This window comes from Berghia stephanieae, chromosome 6 (genome assembly GCF_034508935.2).
Source record: "Berghia stephanieae isolate SIO BIC M18660-M18661 chromosome 6, UCSD_Bste_1.3, whole genome shotgun sequence".
NCBI lineage: Eukaryota > Metazoa > Mollusca > Gastropoda > Nudibranchia > Aeolidiidae > Berghia > Berghia stephanieae.
The window spans coordinates 43,916,673-43,924,846 of record NC_088365.1 but is presented as its reverse complement, the minus strand read 5'-3'; the positions used below and the strand labels follow the sequence as shown (position 1 = coordinate 43,924,846).

Sequence of the window (8,174 nt, the reverse complement as noted above, 5' to 3'; positions counted from 1 at the left end):
CCGTCTCTATCCCCTTCCTGCCTACAGCTTTACCTGTCAGAGGCCCAGCATAGTTTTCTGGAGCATTCCAAGAAACAGAACAAGATGGTGAACGTCTCCAATACCGGAGGCATTGGGAGCTCCTTAGGATCCCCGAATAGCACCAATATTAGCAACAGCACCTACCTCATCTCAAACAACAATAACAACAACAACAACAACAACATCAACAACAACCCCGGCTCCATCACCAACACCACCGCCAACCTCACACAACAACATCATCATCAACGCCAACAACAACAACAACAACAGACAGGAGACATCAACCTGAACGTGAGGCCTCCTTCATCGGGGAACATGAACATGACGGGTACCCCGGAGACTTTCCTGAACACGGGGAGTCCTTCATCGTCCAGTATGCAGGCTCCTTCCCCGTTCCTGGACCTGGGAGTGGCCGATTTGAGCCCTCTCCCAGGCGGTATCAACTTGAACATTGGCTTTGACAACTTGTGCCTGCCCAATGCCGGTGACAGCCTCAACGGTAACACAGGTAGGAAGAAACCTCTTGTTTCACCTTTGTAACTTATATTTTCTTTCATCTCTTTTCTTTTGCTATACATCAAACTGTTGAGGTTGATAAATATTTACCTTAAGGACAGGACATTAGTCCTATTAGTACACCGTTAAAAAAAAAAAAACTCCCATGAAATGAAAAAAAGTAATCCTTCAGAATCATAATTTGGGTTATGCAGCCAGAGTTTTTTCCTGGTTTCTATAGCATGAAGCAAACAATAGCAACTGCTCGCTACCCTTTGGATAAGACTATCTATTGTCTCTCAAAGTACTCTCCACCAAATCTAACTTCATTCGGGATCGATCTCAGTCTCTTTACGTGTGAAGTGAGTTCTCTACCAACTGAGCTATCAGGATCTCCCCTTCCCCCCTCCCATGATAGGGCTTAAACTAATGGGAAAGAGGAAAAGAGGGAGATTAAGAAAAAAGGTCATTTAGCTACTTTGACATAAGGAGTGAGCAAAACTCAGATGATTAAAAATTATTGTAGAGTGAATGAAGTTTTGGGTTGTTATTTTTCTTCTAAAATATAGATTGCTGATTTTAGATAATCCCTAAAACTTGCTCGTTGTTGATGAAGTGAGTGAGTTAGATAAATGTAATGCATTCGTTTTTCATCTTGATCCATGCAATGTGGAATATATTAACCCCCCCCCCCCCCCCCCCCCCCCTACTCTTGTTTTTTTTTTTTTTTTTTTTTTTTGATTTTTTTCAGGCTATTCACCCAGCAACCAATCGTTGCCAGATAATATATCCAACAGTCCCATGATCATGCCCAACCTGGACAACCTTGACCCTTACTCTCCGTCGGAGTTCTTCACGGGCAATATGACGACGACGACCACAGCCCAGAACTCATCGGCATTGTCAACGCCAGAGCCCGGTACCAGCCCCCGAAGCAATCTGAACCTCAACTACCAGCAGACCGGTGCCTCCGTGTGTCCCCCCAACCCCAACTTGGACAATCTGAACATCAACACCAAAATGGGACCAACTGGCCTCAACGCTAACGTCATCACACAACAACAATATCCAACCTTGTTGTCACCCAGCTCAATCAAAAAAGAGGTAAGAAGGGGCATTGTTTTGTTGGGTTTTTTGTTTTGTTTTTGTTTTGGTATTTCTGTTGATTTTTTAATACTTTTTTGTATGAGCCAAAATCGAAGATAAAGTGTTTCCCATAGCAACAAAACTGTATTCAGAAAAAAAATTCATAATTTGGGTTTCTTATAGACATAGAAAGAAAATTTAAAGTGGTAAATGATCAGAAAGATGCAGTCTACACCATTGCATACATAACTCAATTTATGAAATTTGCACATCTTTCCGGGGTTTTCTCAGCCAGCCACACAAATAATTTTCACTTGACATCTCTGTAGTCAAACGTCACCGTTTTACATTTTCAGCCTGTGGACACGACATGCCAGCAATCCCCCCTGCCCCTCCTCCATCAGACTGAGATCAAGTCAGAACCGGCATCCACCCCTGACCCCCAGACCTCTGACCCTGGTAGTAGTGACATTTTCACCAGTCAAAACAGATTATGGGATGTCGACAGAGTTCTGGCAGAGGTGAGAACAGATTTCCAGCATTTAAAAAATAGTGATACTAGGCTGCTAGAAGTTGTGGATAGTAAAAAGTAATAAACAAAAATGAGTATAGCAGCTTCAGAAATGAACATAATACTAAATGCAGAACGTTTCGAACTCAAAACCCTTCTTCAGCCAACAGCAAAAAAAAAAAAAAACAACAACGAAAAACAACTAAAACATAAATAAATTATTTACGCTGTGTATCAGAGTTTTTAAGTAATGTATTCGTTTAAATTGGGGGTTTTTCTGTTAACTAATGAAGGGTTTTTAGCCCGAAATGTTCTGTGATATTTTTGTTCTTTTTTTTTTGAAGCTGTTATATTTATTCATTTTTGTTTACAACATTTTTTATCACTGTCAAAAAACATTTATTCTTCTAAATTAAAACAAATCAAATTTAACAATTTTTCTTTTAAAAAAACATGCTCAGAAAGACAATATCAAGATAAATTAAATTTTTGTGGTCTTTAAAAATCTTCAAATGTCTTTTACTAAAGGACTGTTTTTCTTTCTTTCTTTGTCTGGCACCTTTCATACACACTTGTTCAGATCGTTATCGTACACTGGTGCCTGCTCCTTAATTTCTTAATTTGATATTTTTGTATATAACCAACCCCATTACAAAACAGTAAATTTAGAACTGGAGTTTGAATTAACTCAAAACCTCACCAGTAACGACATTTAGAAATGCAATGGTAAGATGGGATGGTGTCGCACTGAAAAATCAGAACCGAGCGGAAAAGGGTTAATTTTTTTAATTAAAAAAAAAATAATTTCCTTATTTTTTTTTTGTTTCTGACCCCAGGCCCAGATGACCCCTGAAGCTTCCCGCCTTCTCCTCCTGAATCAAGTGACAGACATCATTGTGGAAGCCCACATGGGCACGACCATCAACACCTACGACAATGTGGCAGCTGCCAAAGAGCGTATCGCCGGACACAAGCTGGACCCCAATGATATGATTGTAAGTCTTTTTCATTTTTATCAAATATTATTTTTTATACATGTAAAGTGTGTATATTTGAAATGCCCTAATACAGGGACAGTGATCCAGCGGTTCAAAGTCAAGCAATTTTGAGCATGATTAGTGAGTGGCTTGATGATGAGCAACAAGTTCAATACCTGGTTTTTAGTTCTTTGGTAAGGCATTGTACCCATTGTCAATGTTAAAGACGACAGAAGCGATAACATATGTAAACAGATGAATTGATGTTGCTGATTTTTATGTGGTTGAACTATTTATGTTATATCCCAGCATTCAATTGTTTGTCATCATTCTCCTTCCAGCCCGACCTTTCCAGACTGTCGTTGAGTGCTACAGACTTGTGGCAACAATTCCTTACGGCTCTTGTCCCAGAAATCACCAAAGTCGTCAAATTCTCAAAAAAATTACCCGCCTTCTCAGATTTCCCTCAGGTGAGCTTTTTTTTAACACACTTTGGCAGACCTGCTACACGAAGACATTTTGGCTTCAATTTCAGAATATCCTGAACACCTTCTAAGTCATGAAAACTAATTGAAAATGAAAGTTGATGCCAGACTACATAATTTTGAGGATTTTGAAGTGTTATTTGATCCTTGTGATGATAAAATATTGATCTATAAAGTTAACTATAGCGACTACTACTATTATCTCCTAAAAACTACGAATTTTTATATTTTCAAGTAGGCAGGTCTACACTTTGGTATGCAACATGTCTTACCTACGTGATAAGTGCTGCTGTTAGCTAGGGACCCCTTTAAGTGGGTATTGCACTATATAAAAGCTCAATTTTGTTTTTATTTTTTTGTTTTTTTTGGGGGGAGAGGGGTTGTTTTGTTCTTTATTGGGGGGGGGGGGGGGGGGTTGCATAATTAATTCATTAACCCCACTTCAGGTTATTCCATAATGAGCTTTAGATGGCTCTAACTTGGCACCTTTTCTATTAAAATGAAATTCAATTAAGGCAAGGGGATAAATGGGGTCGAATAATAATGTTTTGAATTTTGTGAACTTAAAAGATTTCAGATAGAGAAGGATGAAAACTGTTTGTCTGTGGCCTATACCCTGACCCGGGTGAAAAAGGCAGTGGTGATGATGATGAAAAGACTTTAATGAGTACGATGAAGAAGGAATTGTAAATTAACTTGAGAATCTCCTGGATTTGCATCTGTTTTTTGTTTTTTAAGCCCTTTCATTTTCAAAGCATTAATTTGATATCAAAAATATTTTTTATTTAAATAATTAAAATAATATAAGAAAAAGTTTCGATGACATTGTATGTGTGTTAATAAAACAAGTTTTACAGGTCACATACCGATGAATTATTGAATAGTTATTTTATCTGGCTTATCTTTTACCCTGTATCAGACTGACCAGATAAAATTGATAAAACAAGGAGCCTTTGAAGTGATGGTTGCCAGATACTCCATCTTGGTTGATGAGGTCAATGAACTTATGCTTGACCCAAAACTGGAAATGATGTCACCAAGGTAGGCAAACATGTCTGATCTTTTTTGAGTTTTTTGAAAACACTGTTCGAAATTTGGGATGGTTTTTGGGGGTTTTTTTTTGTTTTTGTTTTTTTGTAGCTTGTCTTCCTCAGTAATATATTTTTGAATGAGAGAAATAAAAACTCTTCCTTTTTGTGATAAAAACGCTTCCATTTTGTGATAAAAACACTTCCATTTTTGTGTAGCGACAATCAAAATTCCTGATGTCTTTTTATTATTATTCTTCAATTTAACTTTTCCTCCTTTTTAATCTGCACACACAAACAAAATCCCATAAAATTTATATTTGACTGTAAAATATGCATATATTTACATTCTTTACATGTTATATTATTTATTTCTTGACCCATTTTTCATACAGACAAGTGATAGGTGAATTACCCATGGGCCCTTTTCTGGACGAGTTCTTCATCATCGCCAAACAGTTCAATCCTCTCTGCCTGTCAGACGGAGAGATCGGCCTCTTCACGGCCATCCTCATGATCTGCCCAGACAGGCATGGCCTGGAGAGCCGGGACGCCATCTCTCGAATTCAGGATTTGATCCTCCAAGCGTTGTATCTTCTGATGAAACAAAACACAACAAGGACAGAAAGTGAGTGAGACTTTGAGATGTTTTTGTTGGAATTTGATAGATTTTGTCGTTATTTTTATTTCAGTTTTGTCTGTCATTTTTGGAGGTTTTTGGGGTTTTTTTTAGACTAAAGATGTTATCATTATTATTTTAGTTTTTTGTGCGGGATTTTTTTTTTTTTCACATTAGAAAATCAGTAATGTCTCTAGTTAAAAACATAAAATTTTATGATTTCTTATTTGAATTATTTGGACTTTATGATTAAAAATCTGGAATTTTGGTTGAGACCTTTCCATATTGTTTTCTTTTTCCTGTGTATAATGTAACTGTTGCTGCTTGAAGCTTGAAGAAATAAATTTTAAAACCCGAAACGTCCAAATCATTTGTCTTTCTAAATTGTATTGAAGCTTCGATTCAATTCAGAAAAAAAAAATGTGAGCTTTTATATAGCTTGCTCAAAGCGCTTTACAAAGGGTCCCTGATCAACAGCAACTCGTAACGTGTAGACTGAGACACGACGCCTGTTAGGCAAAAATACTTTTTTTTTCCAACAGAGACAATGTTGTTTATAGCCAGGTACTCATTTTACAGAGTACAATGGGAGAATATGAGTAAAGAGCCTTTTCCAAGGACTCAACTATGTGCTGAGTGAGGCTCAAACCCAGGACCTTCTGATCTGAAAGCGAGTGTCATACCGCAAGACCACATGACCGCACGTCAATTTTGTTATATATTTTTCCCTGTGTTGTCGATACTTTTCTGTACCGTGATCATTTATTCAGTGGCCAAGCACCGTGATCAAAATTTATAATTTGTTTTCAATCGTTTGATTTTCAGGTGCAGAAAAAACATTCAGATCATTAATTGGAATGATCAGTCAGTTCCGTAAAGTCAACGATGACCACGCCCGCTTCCTCAACAACATCAAAATGAGGTCACCATCAGATTTCAACCAACAGTTCCCTGCCCTTCACCAAGAGGTCTTCGACGATTCCATCAAGAAATGCGACTTGTGATGGGCTCATCTAGATTTGACTGCCGGTATAGAGAGTAGACAAGAAACGGTGTCGTGATCAATTGGTAGCGCCATGGACAGGAAGTGATGTCATTGTCGATGATGCTCACTGGCAGGATTTGATCTTGTCATTCGTGTGAGTGGTTTGAATCTGTGGGGGGTGAAAAAAAAAAGTGATGTCCTCCAAATGACAGCAGAATCAGGCTGTTGACTGGAGATGCTGAACTAGAGGAGTTCTCCGAAGACATCTTGATCAACTTACTGAAAGTCAAAGGAAGACTTTGTTCATGATAGAATTAAATGTTGGGCTGACTGTACCAGGAAATTGGAACAATGAACCTGGGATTAAATATTTATTCCTCATTTTGATGAACTTGTCTTTCAATGCACTATCATTTTTATTGTAAAAGATTTTGTATTGATAATGATAATAATACTACTAATAATATTACTAATAATAATAATGATGATGTCTTTATTCTGCTAGGGAACTTGCTATCCTTTTTGAATCGAGATATTAGGGTTTGATCTTCCTTTCTTTCTCACTCTAGGTTCAAAAATACGTCTAATCTATACCAGCTTTTATCTCTATATTGAGATAGCTTACTCAGGTGCCAGGTAGTAGATAAGGATGATAACGATAATAACAACAAACCTATAATGTCCATTACTAAGAAGAAGCTGAGCATTGTAGACATTTTCAACGATGTTTCAATGAAATTTGGAGATTTTTTGTCTCAGACATTTTGCATTTCCCTTCTTCATTGCAAAATTGCCCAAATGACTTGCTTTTTATTTTTTATATAGTCTTGACTACTCTGGCACAGAGTCTGGAAACGGAATAGTATTAGGTCAGATAGACCTTGAACCAGCTGTTGATTAGGTCAGATAGACCTTGAACTAGCTGGTATTTATTCATTGAATAATTTTAAAATTGTAATCTTGAGCTAATCCGATTGATTATTTATGTTATATACATACATTATATAAATATATATATTTATGTGTATTGAATATGTGTATTAAATAATATATTTATGTGTATATATTATATATATATAAGAAAAATTTAACTGTTGTTAACGGCAGCTTGTAATTTAGTGGCTTGATGAGTTTGGATGCGGCATTGCGGGAATATTAATATGTTGATGTGGTTGAACAAGTGTGTAAATGTGCGAGTGTGTAAATTCTGTATTTATCACATAAAGGGATTTAAGCCAAATTATTATAACGAGGATGGGGAATAAGGTGACTTATCTCCCATGAAATTGGCTGTTTTGATGTCGGCGTGATGTTTGTACAGATACGGGTGAAGAAGGTTTGGTTTGGGTTTTTTTAAACAGTATTTGATAAAAGTATGTTCATCTTCATCTATCATAAATAAATTTTTTAAAGAATTAAGATTCCCTTTATTCATCCCCAAGGGGAAATTTGTCTTTAGGGTATATTTCAAGGGAAGACTGGAATAAATCAGGTGTCAGCCCCATGCAGCACCGAAAAGTGAGTTAGGGTGAGGTGGCTTGATCAAGGCCATACAGAGCAGTACTGAAAAATACGAAGCAGAAAACTGTATGGCTGAATTCCATTACTCTATATATAAATATATGCCTATAGGATAATTTGAACATATTTTTAATGTATCGCTTTTATCATTTACATTATCACCGTCATTGTGTCTTGGTTTCTCCTAGAGATTGTTATTCTACATGCTTGTGTTGTTGTTGATGTTGTTTTGATTTTAGTATTAAAACATTCTTCAACAAAAAATGACGATATTTGATGAATAAAAAATGTCATAATATGAAATACAAATGAAGTCGTTATTACCTCCAAAACATCCTCCATTCATTTAGTACTTCAAGATAACCATCATTCATGCTGTTGTACTCTGCTTTAAAAAAAAATGCATTTAAATTTTGCTCAGAAAAGTCGTTCTTCAATCAATC

At 36.6% G+C, this 8,174-nt stretch overlaps 1 protein-coding gene across 8 annotated transcripts in view; it reads left to right on the top strand.

The window, feature by feature from the left end:
• The window catches only part of LOC144975081 (uncharacterized), a 259,024-nt gene extending 252,341 nt beyond the window's left edge, over positions 1-6,683 (top strand). For all 8 annotated transcript variants that reach the window (XM_078918783.1, XM_078918782.1, XM_078918781.1 and 5 more), the window contains 8 exons: positions 28-532; positions 1,271-1,623; positions 1,962-2,126; positions 2,953-3,111; positions 3,435-3,563; positions 4,498-4,619; positions 5,002-5,234; positions 6,051-6,683. In XM_078918783.1, the coding sequence (XP_078774909.1) occupies positions 28-532; positions 1,271-1,623; positions 1,962-2,126; positions 2,953-3,111; positions 3,435-3,563; positions 4,498-4,619; positions 5,002-5,234; positions 6,051-6,229 (1,845 nt within the window). In that variant the 3' untranslated portion in view covers positions 6,230-6,683. The remainder of the gene's footprint in view (positions 1-27; positions 533-1,270; positions 1,624-1,961; positions 2,127-2,952; positions 3,112-3,434; positions 3,564-4,497; positions 4,620-5,001; positions 5,235-6,050) is intronic.
• The last annotated feature ends 1,491 nt before the right edge of the window (positions 6,684-8,174 follow it).